At 49.8% G+C, this 20,693-nt stretch overlaps 2 protein-coding genes and 1 pseudogene across 2 annotated transcripts; 1 reads left to right on the top strand and 2 right to left on the bottom strand.

Moving 5' to 3' along the window:
* Positions 1-4,087: 4,087 nt before the first annotated feature.
* LOC140222774 (uncharacterized) lies at positions 4,088-14,506 on the bottom strand (annotated as a pseudogene).
* A 1,847-nt stretch (positions 14,507-16,353) lies between these two features.
* On the top strand, positions 16,354-17,609 carry LOC117855279 (uncharacterized). The gene has a single exon (XM_034737586.2). The coding sequence runs from the start codon at positions 16,507-16,509 to the stop codon at positions 17,380-17,382; it is 876 nt and encodes a 291-aa protein (XP_034593477.1). The 5' UTR covers positions 16,354-16,506; the 3' UTR covers positions 17,383-17,609.
* A 900-nt stretch (positions 17,610-18,509) lies between these two features.
* Positions 18,510-19,573, bottom strand: LOC117855280 (uncharacterized). Its single transcript, XM_034737587.1, has one exon. It carries the CDS (start codon positions 19,343-19,345, stop codon positions 18,827-18,829), a length of 519 nt encoding a protein of 172 aa, XP_034593478.1. The 5' UTR covers positions 19,346-19,573; the 3' UTR covers positions 18,510-18,826.
* Between the last annotated feature and the right edge of the window lie 1,120 nt (positions 19,574-20,693).

Below are 20,693 nucleotides of genomic sequence, written 5' to 3'. Positions count from 1 at the left end.
GAAAAGCTGTTGCAGCTGACCTGTCGAGCCAAAGGCCCGGGGCGAGATTTGCGACGTGGAGGCGCGCGATTGGGTGGCGGCGGCGTCCGGGCCCGTGGGGGCGACCGGCCACGCCGGATCCGTTGCGGATCGGAGCGCAGGCAGGACGCGTTTGGATGGGATGGGTGCGGTGCTCACGTGTGCTCGTTGACGCTGATTGCGAGCTACGTCTGCGTGTCCAGGCCCTGGACTCCAGGGCGTCGGCAGTTGCCTCCTTCGCTACGATTTCCGGATGCTTTCGTTGGCATTTTCGTAGCTATAGTAGGTGCCAGGTGGCATGCAGTGGGTAACGACGGTTTGGGTTGGTACTTGTGCACCTCCAATGAAGTAGAACTACACCAAATCATTGGATGGGGATGGTGGATACCGGATAGGTTACCCTTAGGTTGCAACTAACAATCTCAACATGTGCGGTGCTTTGTTTATTCAGAAGACCTGTCTAAGATTTTTAATATGAGATAATCATAAGGATTATTTAGAGGGAGTATGTAGTAAAATGTAGATAGCTGTGCCCATATTCTCCTTTTGGCATCGAAAGAGCGACTAAAGTATTTCAAAGTGTTGAAAGGAACGAGGACCGGTAGTGATTGATTGCGCTGATGCTGACGCTGACACCTACTAGCATAAGTTGTCGTCTCATTTCATTGAGATAGCAATACTGCAATCACAACTATCACTACTAAAGGACCGGCATTTACTTACCACCGACACATCATTGCCGGTTCAATAGCTTCGAGGGCACCACATCAACGCGCTCGCGAGCGTTGTATATAGAATCATGTCATTGGCGTTATTAAGAAACATTTAGTGCATAGTGCTTTGTAGTTTTTTCTTGGATGGATTTATTTGTATCTTTTGGTGCATATCCCTCATGAATGTATGTAATGTACACACACATGAGTGCATCAACAAAGGATGAACATGAAGACAAAACGTAGGAAAGAAGTAAGGGCAATTAGTGCCCTCTTGATTGAAGGGATAGAGCTCAGACACGCGTGCTCGCGGAGGACTCGGAGGCGGCGCGCGGCAAACTCGGAGACGGTTGTGAGCGCGAGCTGGAGGATAGGGATGACGAGCTGGGCCTGCTGGTCAGCGATAGCGGCGGGGAGCAGGCGTGGACGCGAACCGGCGCAGAAGAGTAGGCCGCTACCGGGCCAAGGTGGGAGCTGGGCCAGCACGCAAGCAGGCCGAGGCGGTGGCACGCGGGTGAGAGCAGAGCTGGGCTGGAGGAAGAAAAGGAAAATGGGCCGAAAGAGGAAAAGAAGAGGGGAAAAAGAAAAAAGTTTGAAAAGAAACAAACACAAATTCAAAACTGAATTCAAACACTCAAAAATAATGCACCAGCATGAATGCAACAATGAACTCCTATGATTTATTAGTTTATTTTGAAAAAGAATTTATTTGCCTAAGAAATTTAAATGCAACTTTAAAATCCTTAGACACATGCAATCTAATTTTAGCAAATATTATTAAATTGCAAAATTTGAAATTTAGGGTGTTACAGTTAATTGTTGTAACACTCAAGAGCAACATTCTTCATTGTGGCATCAACCAAAAATTTAGCAAAATAATTTAAGATTTAGGGTTTAAGTGAATTAGAGTCTTTCATGGTTTTGGTTATTGCACAAAACAACCATGGACAACAAGCTTTTCTCTGTAATTGCCCACCAAACATAATATAATTTGAGCTATATCCTTTCCTAAAATAGGAGCTAGATATTTTGATCAAATAAATCTCCATACATCAATAATGAGATAATTGCAATGTATTACAAAAACTAGAGCTCAAAATGAGGCTCCACTGCTAAATAAGGCGGGCATACTATAGGCTAGTGGCTCGTACCTTAGTGACACTCTAAAGCTAGTTAGAGCAACCAACATGTAGTGTTGCTGCACGTAGTGCTATTAGGGCTTTCACTACCGGTTAGAGTCACAAACTGGTGTGATAGTATTAGGACCTCAGTACTTGCTGGAGCTACCAAGGGTGTCACCAGTTCTACACACCTCAATCATCGTCGTACCTCTGGAGCCATGAAACCGCTAACGACATATCAGTAGTAAATCCTTGTTGTCCCTCTCGCTGCATCAAAGCTGCGGGAGATAAACCACTACTGCAGAATAGGACTTTCCCGCATGTGTATCACTGCCAGTTTTAGTGGAACCAGCGGTGATACATTTTCACCGCTGGTACTTAAGTAAGAGGGCGCATTGGATATTAAAACTGGTGGTGAAAACATATATCACCGTCGTCTATGAAGGGGTTCATTGTCCCAAAATTTTCATCAAATTGAGTTCAGCTAACCTAAAGTCTGCTGGCCGGTCTTTTTTCTTTTATTTTCCGACGGTGATGAGAACTCTATTACTGCCGACCCTAATCCGACGGGAGGTCAAACCAGCGGTGATGCATGGTCTGGGACTAGCGGTTATAGGGTGTCGTGGAGTATTGAACATTCAGGCTCATTTGATCGGTCCAATAGTACACGTGGCACAAACCTTAGCCTGATGCCTGATCGCCATTCGCGTTACCGCGTCAGCTGCATGCTGGCCTGCGGCGTTGCACGAGTTTCAGAAACTATTGCAGTTGACCTGCTTGATGTGAGTTAGCATGTGTTTGGTTTTGGGATGACGTGGGTTGGGTCGGAGCCGACCCCCTTTTGTGGGTTGGAGTCGACCCATCTCGTGTTTGGATAAGAGGGATGAAGAAGGATGGGTTGGACACAGTCTTTTGTTTGGTTGGAGGGTTTAAGAGGGATAGGATGGATGACATTTTAACACCGTTAGTAGCGGATCCCACCTGTTAGCTGCGGGTCCCACGTGTCATCCTCTTTAAATTTTTTTACTCCATCTTCTTTCCTAGTCCTCCAGCTCCCGCCGGCCCCCTCTCCTCCTTGCTCCTACCGGCCCCCGCTCCTCCCTCTCCCACCAGCCCCCGCTCCTCCCGCTCCTCCCTCTCCTCCCTCGCCCGCCGATGGCCGGCCCCCTCTCTTCCCTCTCCTGCGACGGGGATCGAGCTCGCCTGGCCGCGGTGGGGCTCGAGCTCGTCCAGCCGGCGGCGGCGGGGCTTGAGCTCGCTCGGCCAATGGCGGCGGAGCTCCCCCTGGGCACTCGTTCTCATGCAGTCGCACTCGCCTCCATCGCCTGCGCCCGGACGGAGCAAGACGCTGTCGAAGTGGGTCGAGATGGTCCGCTCGTTTTGGGCGGACCATCTCGACCCAGATCTGAGAAGAATATTCTCATGTGGGTTGGACCCAACCCACGTCCTTTTTGAACCAAACACGGGACGACGTAAATTGACCCTGTTCCGACCCACGTCAACCTAGTAACCAAACACTCCCTTAGATACACAAGGGGTAATAAATTAGCAACACACAGAGACCTAACATTCACTATCTTCAGCATGCATGGTGTGAGTTAGATACTATCATACATTGATGCGTTCTGCAGAATGAACAATAACTAAATGCTTCATAATGACTATCTATTTTTCCAAACAAGAACCAAAAGTGGCAAAAGCGGCCTGTTCGCTTCAGCTTATTCAGCCGGCTTATCAGCCACCAAACAGTGTTTTCCTCTCACAACAAATCAGCCGTTTCAGCTTTTCAGCCGGCTTATAAGCTGAAGCGAACAGGCCGCTGATGCCCGTACCTGCTTGTGCCTTCCCAAAGTAGGTACCTTTCTTCAACTCAGAGACAAGTTCCTCAACCTTTAGGGGGTGTTTGGATCCATGGACTAATTTTTAGTTCAGGTCACATTAGATGTTTGGATACCAATTAGGACTAAACGTGAACTAATTATAAAACTAATTGCATAAGCTGTGGCTAATTCGCGAGACAAATCTATTAAGCCTAAATAATTCATGATTAGCACATATTTTCTGTAGCATTACATGGTCAAATCATGGACTAATTAGGCTTAATAGATTTATCTCCCGAATTAACCTTCATTTATGCAATTAGTTTTGTAATTAATCTATGTTTAATACTCCTAATTAGTATCTAAATATTTGATGTGACTGGGATTAAACGTTCCTGTGCTCTAATTTGAAGACTCAGCTAACAATGTCAGGTCTAACGTTAGGCCTCTGCCTTGGAATAAATGCAAGAGCATCAGCTATTTCCAGCCACTTTGGATTACAGGTAAACGTAATAAACAAGTCTGGAGGTCCATAAAATCGACAAATCGCCATTGCATCCGTAGTTTTGTACCATGTACCTTTTACTTCCAGTAAAACTAGCAGGCAAGATAACCCTTTTTCCAACATTATTTCCATCTACATCACCCTTCAGCAGTGCATCCTCGATACCCTTCTACACCTCGGACCTTAAGTTTTTATTATTTTTTACAATAAATCTAAGCCTGTTCTCCTCTACAGATGCATAAGCGTCAACAACAAATTTTCTCCTTTTTTTTCTTCTTTCTATGGTGGAGCCATTCCATTTGAATTGGCACTTTCTCCATCATAACTCGTGGGAAGAGACATCGGCAATAACTCACCTTGGACAAGGCTCCGCTGAAAAAATCACTAAAGAAATACCATATTGCTGGAATAGTCAATCACCACATATTACATCTACATTGTTGTAATCGGAAAGCATAGTATTCGAGCATGGTAACCTCATCTCTAACTCCAACCCTCAAGGTTCCTGACCGGTCATATTTAATCCCTAACTTGAACCCTTGCTCCTCGTAAGGGAACAAAATCGGGTACTGCAAGGCTATATAGTTTGCATGAAGGTTGCTAAGGTCCTCTTTATTTCCACCCTCCTAAAATTTTAGCTCCTAAAAGTTTTTAGGCCTTGCTCCCCGTAAGGGAACAAAATCGGGTACTGCAAGGCTATATAGTTTGCATGAAGGTTGCTAAGGTCCTGTTTGTTTCTACCCTCCTAAAATTTTAGCTCCTAAAAGTTTTTAGGAAGTCTTTAGTCACCTCTTAAAAGTCTGTTTGGTTCCACCTCCTAAAACTGACTAAAGGCAATTAATGCTGCGGTAAAATGACCATGATGCCCTTCCCACATGCCCCTGCTCTTTCTCTGTTTGGCGGTGTCCTCTCCCTCCATCTGCCCCTCCTCCCCCAGCCCTCCACCACCACCCGGCCCCGCCGCCTCCCATCCCTCCAACCGCTCGTGCCCATCCTACTTCCACTTCATCCACGAGGACCTCCGCCCATGGCGTGCCGCAGGCGGGGTCACGCGCGCCATGCTCCGCATCCCCGACCTCGAACTCATGTTTGGCGGTGCCTTCCCCTTCGGCCCTCGCGGACGGATCCCCGGACGCGGCTGCCTCACGACGTTTGGGAGGGAAGGGAAGCCGGCGGGGCCCAACCTCACTTCAACCTCCTCAGCTCCAGCAACGGTGGCCCAGCTCCACGCCGTTCGCGGCCGGTGCCTCTCCCCAAGCCATCCGACGAGTCACAGAGCAGGAGGAGGGGAGCGGCTTGGCGATGGCGCCGAAGGTGAAGATGGGCGGTACCGGTGGCCATCAGGCGGCATCAAGGAGGGGAGCGAGCCGCGACCGGCGTGGGGAGGACGCGGACGGCGGCCGCTGCGGGTGCCCGCCACTAGCACCTCGGCCTCCGGCCCTGCCTCACGCTCCTCTCCCCGGTGCCGAGGAAGAGCGGGGGCGCCACAGCCAACCCGTGTGGCGGCGCGAGGGAGCAGGGGTGGCGGATCTGGCGGGGGATGGCACGGCCATCGGTGAGAGACCGCGGGCGCCGGCGTGGAGGAGGGAGGGAGCAGCGGCGGGGTTGGGGATGGTGCGGTTGGGAGGATGGTGCGGGGGCAGAGGCAATAAAGGAGGGGTGGTGGGAGTCCAGCACTGGTTTTAGGAGTTTTAGGAGGGGGTGGGAGGACTAAAAGTTTTGAGCCTCCCGAACCTTTTTAGTCACTTTTTAGAAGGAGTGTTTGGCTCTTTAGTCACATTTTAGTCACTTTTTAGGAGCTAAAATTTTGGAAGGGTGGAAACAAACATGGTCTAATTCTTCTAAGCCCACCATCTCTATCTTGAATGATTATGTCAGGACTCTTCTTCTCCTCTGAGAAACCCCCTACTATTAAAGCAGCTATCTTGGATCCTGTTGGTGCACTGTGTTGAGGTGCATCCTTGGATCTATCGTGCAACAGCCTAAGGCGCAAAGGCTGGCACTGGCTCTGTCCCAATAGGTCCCTAGCCGCCCTAAATGATTTTACCAGCTCATTTGATTCGTCAAACATTCTTACCAAGCCCTCAACAATTCTTTTATCAACTCCATTATCATTATCACAATCCCTGTCCCTATCAAAAATCAATATTCGATTCTGAACTTCATTTTCAGTGCCAAAAATATAGAGTTGTGCATATATAGCCTCATCTGGCACCAAAGAACCAATTCAATGATGAACCTGGCCATTAATTTTAAATACATCTGGCCCAAATCCCTTGTTTATATCAGTATCAATTTTAGCACCAAATGATGTAAAAGCAAACATCGAATTATATGACCCACTGGTAAAAAACTCGCCTTTAGTCCCAGTTGGTAGGAGGCAAATCTCCCAAAAATTCATCCGGGATAAAGTAATCGAGACGAAAGGGGAATCTTTAGTCCCGGGTTGCTCAACCGGGACTAAAGACACCCTTTAGTCCCGATTGGTAAAACCAGCCAGGACTAAATGATTTTGAGAAAAAAGAAATCCCCGGGACGCCCCGACCTCCCCCCCACACACACGCGCGCGCGTCGCAAGGCACAAGTTACGCGATTTTTCACGCGAAATATGTGTGTGCGCGGTGCGTAGGATTGAAACCCACGACCTCAAACCTTGTGCGTAGCTTTCTTACCATCCCACCTACACAGCACATCTAACTATATAGGGGATGCAATCATTTTGTATTAACTCATGGGGATGGACTTGGACGGCTGCAGCGACGGTTCTGGAGGCTCGCTAGAAGAGGATTACACAGCCGACAGCTGAGATCAGGCAGGGACTTATCCGATGGTCGTGAAATACATGAGACGTGGCCCAATCCAGATTGAGATATTCTGCCAGGTTTCGTTCTTGAAAGATTCTTCCACTTATGCAGCGTGCCATCTAATTAAAGAAAACTGCATATGGAGTGCGTGCAGCGTGCTTGTTCAAAAGAAAAAAAATTGCGGTTTCACATTGTCAGCGTGGGACATGACTTCTGCGCAAGTACATCGGTATCGTCTAATAGGTAATCTCATGCATTGATACGTAATCTTGAGATGACTCGAGATGACTCAACAGTTATAAGTTGTCCGGTAGAGCTATATAATTTTTTAATTTGTGCGTATGAAAAAAGAAATATTATAAGTTGCATGGCAACAATAACTCGTATAATGATTGTTGAGTTATCTCATAGTCCTTCGTATAATGATTGTTGAGTTATCTCATAGTCCTACAATTTAGCTTATGAGGCGGTTGTTTCGTGAAACAACGACCTCTTTCCCTCTCCTTCACATTCGGCCTGTTCGCTTCAGCTTATCCAGCCGGCTTATCAGCCACCAAACTGTTGGAGTTGTTCCAAATTCACTCCAGGATAAAGGCCGACCTTCCCGACCCTAACACTCGGGGTCGGGCGAGGCGGAGACCTTCCCGACCCTAACACTCGGGGTCGGGCGAGGCGGAGCGTCTCCCGACCCCTGGACTTTGGGATCGGGCGAGTCAGAGATCGACCCTCAAGGGGTCAGGCGCATCCGACCCCAGGCTTGAGGTCGGGCGAGGCGGAGTCCCAGGCGCATACGACTCAAGGACAAATGACTCAAGGTCAGACGAGGAGGAGTTCCATCCTTGCACGGGACCAAGAGTCCGTACAGCTCGATACCCCTGTCTAGGGTTTCGGTACTATATATACATACACCCTTGCTAGGGTTTTGCAAGACAGAAGAGAGAGAGATTATCAGATTCTCTTGTAAGCCGCCATAGGCGTGTAACCCTAAACTCTTGAGATAGTGAGATTGTTGCCGGCTGGTGCCCGTGGTTTTTCCCCTTCACATTGAAGGGGTTTTCCACGTAAATCGTGTGTCTCCTTTTGTGGTTTGATTCTTTACTTCATATTCCATACGCCGTTCGTAACAAGTGGTATCAGAGCGTTGGTTGCTGTTTGGATTTCATGTCGACGTCGATGATGTTTGATCTACCGCTGCTGAACTACGACACGCGGTTCTCGCTATGGCAAGTCAAGATGAGGGGGATTCTGGCGCAAACTCATGATTATGATGAAGCGCTGGATAGCTTCGGGAAGAAGACAAAGGCCGAGTGGACTCCAGAAGAGATCCGCAAGGATCAGAAGGCTCTCGCCTTAATACAGTTGCATCTTCATAATGATATTTTGCAGGAGTGTCTGAAAGAAAAAACTGCTGCAGAACTATGGCTGAAACTGGAATCAATCTGTATGTCCAAGGATCTAACCAGTAAGATGCAGATGAAGATGAAGCTGTTCACCTTGAAGATGAAGGAGGAAGATTCAGTGATGAGCCACATCGCTGAGTTCAAGAAGATCGTCGCCGATCTAGTATCAATGGAGGTGAAGTATGATGATGAGGACTTAAGTCTTTTACTGTTATGTTCTTTGCCAGCTTCGTATGCAAATTTTCGTGACACCATACTCTTGAGCCGTGATGAACTAACCTTAAAGGAAGTTTATGAGGCTCTCCAGTCAAGGGAGAAGATGAGAGGTATGGTGCAGCATGATAGGACGTCGTCCTCCAGAGGCGATGCTTTGCTTGTGAGAGGCAGAACTGATAACAGATCCTCCAATGATGATGGAAGGAAAAACTATGAAAGGAGAGGCCGTTCAAAGTCCAAGCCGCATGGTAACAAAAAATTCTGTGTTTATTGCAAGCTAACAAATCACAATGTTGAGGATTGCAGAAAAGTACAGAATAAGGAGAAGAAGAAAAATAAGTCGGCTGGTAAGGTCTCTGTTGCTGCTGCCGTGTCTGATGAAGATTCTGGAGATAGTTTGGTGGTATTTGCCGGTTGTGTTGCTGGTCATGATGAATGGATCCTTGATTCCGCATGTTCATTTCATATTTGCATTAACAGAAATTGGTTTAGCTCGTATAAGCCTGTGCAAAAAGGGGATGTTGTGCGGATGGGAGATAATAGCCCATGTGATATTGTGGGGATTGGATCAGTTCAGATCAAGACTCATGATGGCATAACACGCACTCTGAAAAACGTCAGGTACATACCAGGGATGTCCAGAAATCTTATTTCATTGAGCACACTTGATGCAAAAGGTTACAAATATTCTGGTTCGGATGGTGTTCTGAAGGTATCAAGAGGTAATCTTGTCTGCTTGAAAGGTGATCTCAATTCTGCTAAGTTATATGTCCTTAGAGGGTGTACGTTACCTGGTTCTGATTCCGCTGTTGCTGCTGTTACTAATGAGGAACCTAGTAAAACTAACCTTTGGCATATGCGTCTGGGACATATGAGTCACCATGGTATGGCAGAATTGATAAGGAGAAACCTACTGGATGGCTGCACTTCAAGTAAAATGAAGTTTTGTGAGCACTGTATTTTCGGGAAGCATAAAAGGGTACGTTTCAACACTTCTGTTCACACCACTAAAGGTACTCTTGATTATATTCATGCTGATTTATGGGGTCCTTCCCGTAAGTCCTCGCTTGGTGGTGCTCGTTACATGCTCACAATTATTGATGATTACTCTAGAAGGGTTTGGCCCTATTTTCTGAAACGGAAAGATGATACCTTTGCTGAATTTAAGGACTGGAAGGTCATGATTGAAAGGCAAACTGAAAGGAAGGTGAAATTGCTTCGCACTGATAATGGTGGAGAATTTTGTTCACGTGAATTTAATGATTATTGCAGATCAGAAGGCATTGTAAGGCATCACACCATACCCCATACTCCACAACAGAATGGTGTGGCCGAACGCATGAACAGATCCATCATATCCAAGGCTCGTTGCATGCTGTCTAAAGGCTATAAATTGTTATGGCTCGGGTGTCAAAGGCTATAAATTGTGGAACCCGGAAACAGGAAAGACCTTTATGAGCAGAAGTGTTTTTTTCAATGAATCTGTGATGTTTACTGACAGCTTGTCCTCAGATCAAGTTCCAGACAAAGAACTGCAGCGTATGCGCATGCAGGTGGAGAACGCTCGTGATGATGCTGATAACCCCGACCCCTTGGTCTCGGGGTCGGATACGCCAGACCCCTTGGCTCCAGGGTCGGCTGATGCTCAAGCGCCAGACCCCTTGGCTCCGGGGTCGAATGTTGCTGTGCCAGACCCCTTGGCTCCGGGGTCGGCTGTTGCTGATGCGCCAGACTCTTTGGTCTCGGGGTCGGCTGATGCTCATGATGATGTCCAGCAAACTCCAGAGGAGGATCTACCCATTGCTCAACGCAAGTCCAAAAGGACAGTTGCTCCTCCTAACCGACTCATTGAAGAGTGTAATTTGTCTTACCATGCTTTGAGTTGTGCTGAACAGGTGGAGAATGTTCATGAGCCAGCAACCTATAACGAAGCCATTCATTGTGGCGATACTGAAAATTGGATTTCGGCTATGCATGAGGAGATGCAATCTCTTGAGAAGAACAGTACATGGGAACTTGTACCTTTGCCTAAGAATAAGAAGGCCATCCGCTGCAAATGGATCTTCAAAAGAAAGGAGGGTTTATCTCCAAGTGAGCCTCCAAAGTATAAGGCAAGGTTAGTTGCTAAAGGCTACAGCCAAATTCCGGGTGTTGACTACAATGATGTTTTCTCTCCAGTGGTAAAACACAGTTCAATTCGCACTTTCCTTAGTGTTGTTGCTTCACATGATCTTGAGCTTGAGCAGTTAGATGTGAAGACTGCGTTTTTGCATGGAGAACTCGAGGAGGACATATACATGGACCAACCAGAAGGTTTCATAGTGCCTGACAAGGAGAAATATGTGTGCAAGTTGAAGAGATCCTTGTATGGTTTGAAACAGTCCCCTCGACAGTGGAACAAGAGGTTTGATTCATTTATGTTATCACACAGTTTTAAAAGATCTAAGTATGATAGCTGTGTTTATATCAAGCATGTTAATGGATCACCTATATACTTGCTGATATACGTTGATGATATGCTGATTGCTGCCAAGAGTAAGACTGAAATAAATAAGTTAAAGAAGCTATTGAGTAGCGGTTTTGATATGAAAGATCTTGGTAGTGCTAAGAAAATTCTTGGTATGGAAATTAGTAGAGACCGAAAATCTGGTTTGCTATTCCTTAGTCAACAGAATTATATCAAGAAAGTTCTTCAACGTTTCAACATGCAAGATGCTAAGGTTGTAAGTACTCCAATTGCACCTCACTTCAAGTTGTCAGCTGCTCAGTGTCCTAGTACAGATGCAGAGGTCAAAGACATGTCAAAGATTCCTTATTCTAGTGCTGTTGGGTCTTTGATGTATGCCATGGTTTGCTCTCGCCCAGATTTGTCATATGCTATGAGTCTTGTTAGTAGATATATGTCTAATCCCGGCCAAGAACATTGGAGGGCAGTTCAGTGGATTTTCAGATACCTCAAAGGCACAGCAAGTTCCTGTTTAAAGTTTGGAAGAACTGATGAGGGTCTTGTTGGCTATGTGGACTCAGATTATGCTGCTGATCTGGACAGGCGAAGATCACTCACAGGCTATGTGTTTACTGTTGGCAGTTGTGCTGTGAGTTGGAAGGCTACTTTACAGTCGGTTGTTGCTTTGTCTACTACTGAAGCAGAATATATGGCGATTTGTGAAGCGTGCAAAGAATTGATTTGGCTGAAAGGTTTGTACGTCGAGCTTTGTGGAGTTGAATCTTGCATAAGTTTGCACTGTGACAGTCAAAGTGCAATTTACCTCACTAAAGATCAAATGTTCCATGAAAGAACTAAGCACATTGATATCAAGTATCATTTTGTGCGTGATGTGATTGAAGAAGGTAAGCTGAAGGTATGCAAGATCAGTACTCATGATAATCCTGCTGATATGATGACAAAGCCTGTTCCTGTTACTAAGTTTGAGCTGTGCTCAGGCTTAGTTGGTTTAATTGGATAGTCCAAGAGACTATTGTTGGCACCAGTGGTTTTTCCTGTCTTTATTCTGTTCAGGATGAAGGGTTGATGATACAAGATGAATTTGTCTCAAGGTGGAGTTTGTTGGAGTTGTTCCAAATTCACTCCAGGATAAAGGCCGACCTTCCTGACCCTAACACTCGGGGTCGGGCGAGGCGGAGACCTTCCCGACCCTAACACTCGGGGTCGGGCGAGGCGGAGCGTCTCCCGACCCCTGGACTTTGGGATCGGGCGAGTCAGAGATCGACCCTCAAGGGGTCAGGCGCATCCGACCCCAGGCTTGAGGTCGGGCGAGGCGGAGTCCCAGGCGCATACGACTCAAGGACAAATGACTCAAGGTCAGACGAGGAGGAGTTCCATCCTTGCACGGGACCAAGAGTCCGTACAGCTCGATACCCCTGTCTAGAGTTTCGGTACTATATATACATACACCCTTGCTAGGGTTTTGCAAGACAGAAGAGAGAGAGATTATCAGATTCTCTTGTAAGCCGCCATAGGCGTGTAACCCTAAACTCTTGAGATAGTGAGATTGTTGCCGGCTGGTGCCCGTGGTTTTTCCCCTTCACATTGAAGGGGTTTTCCACGTAAATCGTGTGTCTCCTTTTGTGGTTTGATTCTTTACTTCATATTCCATACGCCGTTTGTAACACAAACAGTGTTTTCCTCTCACAACAAATCAGCCGTTTCAGCTTTTCAGCCGGCTTATAAGCTGAAGCGAACAGACCCATCATCAAAAATTCTACGTGGCACTGCATGAGACGATCTACGAGACCGCTAATGTGTAGGCATGTACTTCTCTTAGCGGACTGAGATATTCGTGGCTCAATGGTAAAACGTGGGCCTGAAATGTTTATCGGCCGACACTTGGGCTTCTTGCACAAATAACACGGGACTGGGGGATAGGTCGGCCTAATGTTGGGCCTGTAGCCATCTCTGAGTTGGGCCCCCAACTAAAGCAAACGCTACTCGACGACCTCGAGGGAGTGGTTTTTAACGGTAACAATCCTTCGAGATCCCGTTATTCTCGCCTCGTTCCTACTCTGCTACTCCTTTTTAAAAAATAATTCCTACTCTGCTACTCTATTTTTCTGGAAATAATTCCTACCCTGCTACTCAAACAAGAAATTCCACACCTAAGATACCCTGCAGGCCTGCACCGCGTCCGTTGTACGGGGGGTTTTTGTGTCAGGCTCGGTCCGGTTCGAGCGTTCGGCTGCTGCACTGCACGGCACTGCTAGCACGCAGGCTCGGGCTGGCTAGGTAGTACTGGCAGGCACTAGGCAGCACTCCACGAGCACGACAAGCAACACTTTGCTCGAGTGCTGCACTCTACTATCACAGATTGGCCCCTGCACTGTCCTCTCTCTCTTCACCCTGTAGCAGGCGAAGGTAATCCCTGTTCCCCGGGAGAGGAAGAGGACAGCCGAGAGCCCTCGGCTCCTTCCTCCAGTCAACAAGCCTTTACGTTTCTAGCATCAACTCTGATTTTTTTTCCCTTTCTGTAAGTGTGTATGGTTTGGAGGCGACATGGGATGGAATGGTTCCATCCCAATTCTTTGGAATGGGATCATTCCATCTCGTATTTGGTTGAAAAGGATGAATTCATCATTTGTTTAGTTGGAGAGACTGCGATAGATTGGACGAACACTGTTTTCTCCTTGTGTTAGCCACCGTTTGTGGGGCCCACCTATCATTATAACGAGCATCTTCTTCCTCCTCCCTTCAGTCCGTTGGGGCAAGCTCGTCACGCCGGTCCTAGGCAGCTCGCCGCTGCGCCACCGGAGGAGCTCGCCCCGCTGCATCGCTAGCCCCGCCCGCGCCGCCCGTGAAGCTCACCCCGCCGCCGCGCTGCCCGGTCAGCTCGCGCCACGCGCGGAGGTGCCGCAGCGCTTCACCCCCGCTGGCCCTCGCCGCTCGGCCTCGCTTGTCCGCTAATTTTTGTCAGATAGGGTCATCCCGCGTACAGAGGGAATATTCCCTTTGAGAGATGACTCCATCTCGCGTCCCTCCTAACTAAGCCCCTCTTTGATTCCTTCAGTGCATACTTTTATTTGGATCCATGAACTAAAGTCCATTAATGCATGATATTACCCTCCTCCACCTCCTTCCTCCTAGCCTCGACCTCCTCCACTTTCCGCCGCCACCTCGTTCTCCCCCTCCGCCATCACTGATGGAGCTTCCGCCGGTAGAGCCACAGGCAGTGACGACCACCATCCTCACGGAGGACATCCTCCGCACAATCCTCCAACTCCTCTCCCCGTCCGACTTCCTCCGTGCCGCACTAGCCTGCTGCTGCTCCTCGACTACTTCTTCTACCCCAGCCCACCGCTCCTACCGCCAGTCGAGTCGGGCCCGCACCGCCTGGCCCGGCCGTCTTCCTGCCCCTTGGCGACACCGCTGCCTCCGCCACAGTGCGCCTCTCCATCGACAACGCCCGCGGCTTCACCATCCAGGATGTCTACCTCAACCTCGTCCTCCTCCTCCCGGGCTCGGTCCACAGGAAGATCCTCCCCCGCATCCTCATCCTCGATCGGGCCTCCCGCTGCCCCTGCGTGACACGCTGCCTGGTGGCGATCGCTGGCGCCGCAGTAGGTACGTCGGTGGCGGGGGCGGCGGGAGCTAGGTGGGAGGCAGGCAATAAATAAGGGGTAAGGGTGTCTCCAATGCCTTTTAGTTCATTTTAGTCCACCACTCTTAGATTAGAGGACTAAACCCTTTAGTCCACCTGTTTAGCATTACAGGGACTAAAAGTGGACTAAATTTTAGTCCATGGTAACAAAACGCACCCTAACTTCCCCTAAGGTTGCTGCCTCGCTGGTCGGGACTCGGGAGCTAGTGGAGGGACGAGGGAGGAGAGAGCCCAGCCGATGCTGATCCTAGAGAGTAGAGACGATAGTCGATGAAGATCCTTGACCTGCCGCTTTTGAACTGGCTCGGTTCAGTTCACGCGTTCAGCCGCCTCTGACCGAGCTGCTGATGCTGTGTACTCGACTTGTCAGCTTGGCAACTTTACCGACCCTTCAGTCTTCACGGTGCTACACAGTATAAAAGATTGATTGAATCGCATCTAACCCTCGGGAGATCCCGTATCTTTATACGGTCAGCAATCTGCAATCACACGCACATAAAGTACATTTGTAGATAACAAGCAGACTCGAACTCCTATCAAGACGTACGTTTACTGCAGATATATAACGATCCCTTCACTGCCATTTTCGTTGAACAGTGTTCTTTGTTTAATCACTTGTCAGCAAAAAAAATGGAGGGGGAGTACGGAGTATGGGAATATACAGTAGAGTGTATCAGTTGCAGTGTGTGGCTTATCCGTAGCTTTGACTGGAGTCTAAGCGGCTGCACATGCATGGAAAAGCTAGTACGGAAAGGCTTTGCGAGGAAAACAGAAAAGGGTGCGTGCCTGACACCTTGCCTTGCCGGTGCTCATGCGACGCAGGTGCTGCAGCACCTGCAATGCCGTCCTCTTCCTCGTCGTCGCCTTCCTCTTCTCCCCACGCGTAGAGTTGCACTGCACATGTTTGATCCCCTTGCGACGCGATAAGATGTGATCATGTGATCCCACAGAAGTGCGTTGAGTTGGGTACGCTAGGGGTTCCCAGGCTCCCAGTGTGTGGTTCGCGTTATACAAGAACTGGCCTGCAACCGCACACGAGTTTTAGAGCTGCGGCCCACGACTCATACATTTAAAGTGAATCAAACAAAGCTACGGATCAGCGCGTTCAAGCTCTTGTTTACTTCACCTCCAACTCCCAACTTTGACACTATGCAAAAAGAAGATTCCTCGTCACATCAAACATGCGGTACATACATGGAGTACTAAATGTAGACGAAATTAAAAACTAATTGTACAGTTTTGTTATACTTTGCGAGACGAATCTTTTGAGCCTAATTAGTCAATATTTGGACAATAATTCACAAATACAAACGAAACGCTACAGTATGCTACAGTGCTGTAACAGTAATTTGTCACCTCCAAACTTTAGCAACTAAATTCGACGGACTGATGCACTAATGTAGGCGTCGCCGGCCTTCTCGTGTAAGCGAGCCAACGTACTGTGCATTGTGCAACGTAGTGCCAGACACTGCCAGTGCCACGGTCCCTTGTACGGCTACTCGGCTACGGTCCGACGCAGTGACCTGCTAGTCTCCAGCACTGTTGTGTCACAAGTCACCGACATGTGGACCCTGCCATTGCCAATGTCGCATCGGTATGGGCGTATGGCGAGTGGCTGACTGTGCTTTTACTACTCTCTGCTACGGCTCTGCGCTCAGCTCAGTCACCAAGGCGGAGACAACGCAGTTACCCAAAAGCCCCTCTCCTCGAGCCGAGCTTGCTTTCTCAGCTCCTCCTCCCCATTTCCTCCAGCGAAAAAAAGGGCTTGATTCTTTGAGCACAATCCCACCGCCGCAATGCTGATCGCGAGCGCGGGGGTGAACATCATGGAGTCGCAGCTCCTGTGGGAGTTCATTGCCTTCCTCAAGGCCCGGTGGTCCGCGCGCTCCCGCGTCGACCAACGCCGCCGCCGCCTGCGCCAGCTGGTGGCCATGGTCCGCGCCGTCGCTGACGCCGCCGAGTCCCGCGGCCGCGGGGCAGCCGCCGTCCGCGACGGTTCCCTCTCGGCCTGGCTCCACGTGCTCCGCGCCGAGGCGCTGCGCGGGCAGGAGGTCCTCGAGGCCCCCGGCTGCGACGCCGCCGCCGTCGCGGGCTCCGCCAGGCACTTCCTCGCCGGCATCAGGGCGCTGCTCGCCCGCAGCGCCGAGGTGGACCGCCTCACCGACGCCGTCGAGGAGCTCGAGCGACTCGCGGGGCCCGGCGGGGACCTCGACATGTTCGTCAAGGTGCTCCGCCTCGACCGCCCCGCCCGCGCCACCGGGATGGAGGTCGACGGCGGCGCGTCCGACCGCCAGGAAGAAGAAGGGGGCAGCAGCAGGGCCAGCTCGGGCCGCTCCCCGGGCGCCAAGAGGAAGCGCGCCGCCTCCAGCTCCGGCGCCGACGGGGGCTCTTCGGCGCCGCACGGCCAGGTCGACAACACGGCCCAGCTGCCGAAGCGCCGGGCGCTCGCCTGGATGCGGCCGCACCAGTGGCTCCCCGCCGGCTTCGGCGGCCTCTTTGCCGCGACCCGCGAGCCGCCGCCGCCGCCGCCGCCGGTGCTGTCCCGCTCTCAGCGCGCCCGGGCGGTTGCGAAGGCGATGTCCAGGGTCCGACGCCGCATCGGCAAGCCGACGAGGCGCCGGCAGCAGCAGCAGCAGAGCCTCGGCCAGCGCCTGTCGCGGATTTCCTTGTGATGGGTCAGGATTTGCTCCTGTATTTTGCAACAGGGTGAGGATTCCTCCTGCAATCTGAGGGTTGAGGGTTTCAATAGATGCAAATTACTAGTAGTTCGTTAATTCCTCCTCCAACTTCTGATTTAGTCAGCTGGAAGCTCCACTAATGAGCTCAGCTTAGTACTAGTTCCACTACATTTTGTACTACGATTGACTGAGCTGAGCTGAGAGTGAGGTGGATGGTTAAAGTCGGGGTGCTCGTGCTGTAGTGCAGTTGCTTCTTCTGTCAAAAAGAGAGATGCAGGAAAGTAGGAGTAGTGGATATGTCCAGTCCAGTAGGGCAAGTGACGTGTCTCGTCGATGAACTGGTCCCGCGAGAACGGTTTCGGCAAGCGAACAAAGTGCACGCCTGCCGGCCTGCGCCTCGTCCGAGGCTTTGCGAGAAACGGTGCGCGGCTGACAACCCATCGTCCTCCTCGCGCTGCCTGCTTTTGCCTATTCCGATCGACTCCCATGCGATTGTGAACTCTCAGACTGTGGCCGACCAGTCCGCTACCAAATACCAACACTTCCAGTCTACAACATTTACTACCCTTTTTATTTTTTATTTTTCCAAAAAAACATTTACTTTTTTTTAAAAAAAACGTCCATTTACTACGATCGCCATGTGCGTTCGTGATTGGAATTGCAAGTTCAGAGCGGGCCGAGTCCAAGCGAAGAAGAACTGGACCACCATGTCCGGAGACGGTACCCCAGCCCGGCCCAATTAAAGCCGCCAGGCCCCTAGCTGAAGTAATATACGGGCTAAGCTGGGCTTTTGTGCGGCAGTGTTAACTCTTCCTTTTCCGGACAGATCAACCAACTTGTTCCAATTCATTCTTTTTTTTAAAAAAAATGTTGATTGCTCTCGAATTTGGTCAAGATTGTTAACGAACGTTAAGATTTAAGAAAGCAACAACCCGTTTGTGCTTGCGCTAATGATGCGTGTCTTCGCTATTAGCACCCAAATCATTGCGCGGAATCTCAAAGAGGCGATCGAACTAACATTATTCCCCGCACCTGCAGTGCGGTGGTATGATCGAGATTGATGGATGTGGATCCTCTTTTTGCTTACAAAACAAAAGTTGCTGATGAAAATGACACATTGGTGGAACATAAAGCTTTTTTATATACAAGTTCTGGTTTTGAATTGGCACAAGTTTGATTTGGCCTCCTTTTGTCACTGTTTCTACTAGTTCCTCAAGAGAAAAATGCAGGAACACTCTTCACTCTTCAACCCGAAACGGAAAAAAAAATTACAAAGTTCAAAAATCGATTCAAGAAGATCAACTCGTGGCACTTGAATTTACACTTTGAACGACAAACACAAGCAACAAAAAGAAGACACTGACGAAATTTTTACATGGGAAAGAAATGGGAACTGCAGCATCGACTGATCACACCATACGGGCGAGCACCTGCTCGATCAGAGGTCCTCGGCGATGCAGGCGAGGTGCGGCTGCCACGGCGCGGCGTGGCTACCGGTGCTCATGCGCCTCCGGTGCTGCTGCGCGGCCGTCCTCTTCTTCGCCGGCGCCTTCAACTCCGGCGACGCGCCGCCGGCGCCGGCGAGCCCCAGCTGCCGGTCACTGACGACGACGCTGCCCTCCGACTTGCTACGAACATGCCGGCCCGGCGTGCCGGCGCCGCCGCCTCCCCCGCCGCCCTTCTTGGCGTCGGGCACGGACGCCGCCGGGATGAGGAAGTAGATCTCCCCGCGCTCGAGCTCTGAGTCCGGCGACACGATGAGGATCCTCCGCACCACCCCCTGCGGCGACGAGCACGGCCTGCTGAGCACGTGGTTGGGGTGCGCCGCCAGCACCTCCCCCGCCGACACCGCGCGGCCGTACTCGTCGACGCGGCCGCTGAGGTGCACGATTCGCACCAGGTCCAGCGCGCCGCAGGGAAGCACGCACGCCAGGCAGCACCGCAGGCTGTTGCCCATGCTAGCCGTGCCCCGCCGCGCCCGCGCCCGCTTCGTAGCTCGTTCCTCTCTCTCTCTCCTCCACCTCTCTCTACTCTCTCTATCTCTGTCTCTTCACTGTGACGATGATGTGGCCAGCACGTATATATAGTGGAGGACAAAGAAATGACCAGGAAACAATTAATTAACGAAGGTGATTGGGATTAACAGTTTGGTGAGAGGACAGGGGATGGAGATGGGAACTCACCACCCGTCTTATCTAGATTCTGAAGCCTGCCTGAACAGGAGAGGGTTGTTCGAAACTGCACATCGATTTTCTTTTCCTTGCAGGGACATAATTAATTAATTATTATAGATTAATTAGCGCGCCCATGTTCTGATGATGATTTTAATTTCTTTCTCTTTTGGAGCTAGCGGATGCGCCAATGATTCGCACACGGCACACTCATGCGCACAGCCATGCTGCCCTGCTGGAGCTTGGTTGTGCTGTATCCTCCCTCCCTCCCTCGCTGATGATGTGGTTGGATTTGCATGAGTAGTAGTAGCGCTGCGATGGAACGAGAGGGATACAAGTGTGAATGCACGATTGGATGTGGGAGCTTGCTAGGTCTGAATTATTTTTAGGAGCTTTTAAATTGTTTAAGTAGAATTATTTTTTTGGAGTCGAATTATGGACTAGTTCTGATTGATGTTTGGTAGGGGCTAGTACGTACGTACATATGCTCCAAAACGAACCCGGCCGTGCAACGTCTTTTTCAGGAAGGAGAGCCGGAGAGGGTGATCGTTTTAAAAAATAATGATTATAAAAATGATAGTGAGGAGAGGGTGAATGGGGTTGGGGTCAAGGCCGGCGACTACTTCTGTTGGATCATTGAGTAGCTAGGGAGCTCCGAAGCTGAATAATTGTGCTGGAACTAATCGTGTGATTAGTCTCTCTCTCTCTCGCTCGCTCGCTCGCTTTAATACATGTCGAGCCAAGCTGGACGGAAATTATTGTGCAGGTTGGTTGGGTTAAGCTAGCTAGCTACTCCAGGTTGCTTGCTCTCTGGTCAACCCCGGCTGGGGGCTTCGATGCCTGCTCATTGTGGCGTGCCACCGTGGACCTGCTAGATTGCGTTACCAGACAAATTAATTATGCCGATCGACACTTGTAGGGCTTGAGCTGCTGAATGCCCGTAAATGTTAAGCAACTGACGGAGAGGTGTTCAGTTGTTCAAGACTTGCTTGGGCTCAATTCGAGGCAAGTTTTAGCTGAGTTTATTCTTCGCCAGATCCAAGTATCCAGTTGGTTCCCTTTGCTTATTTTTAGCACATGTCACATCAAATGTTTAGATACGAGTATTAAATGTAGACTATTTACAAAACTTAT

Source organism: Setaria viridis, chromosome 5 (assembly GCF_005286985.2).
Source record: "Setaria viridis chromosome 5, Setaria_viridis_v4.0, whole genome shotgun sequence".
Lineage (NCBI taxonomy): Eukaryota > Viridiplantae > Streptophyta > Magnoliopsida > Poales > Poaceae > Setaria > Setaria viridis.
This window is presented reverse-complemented; position numbering and strand designations above follow the sequence as displayed.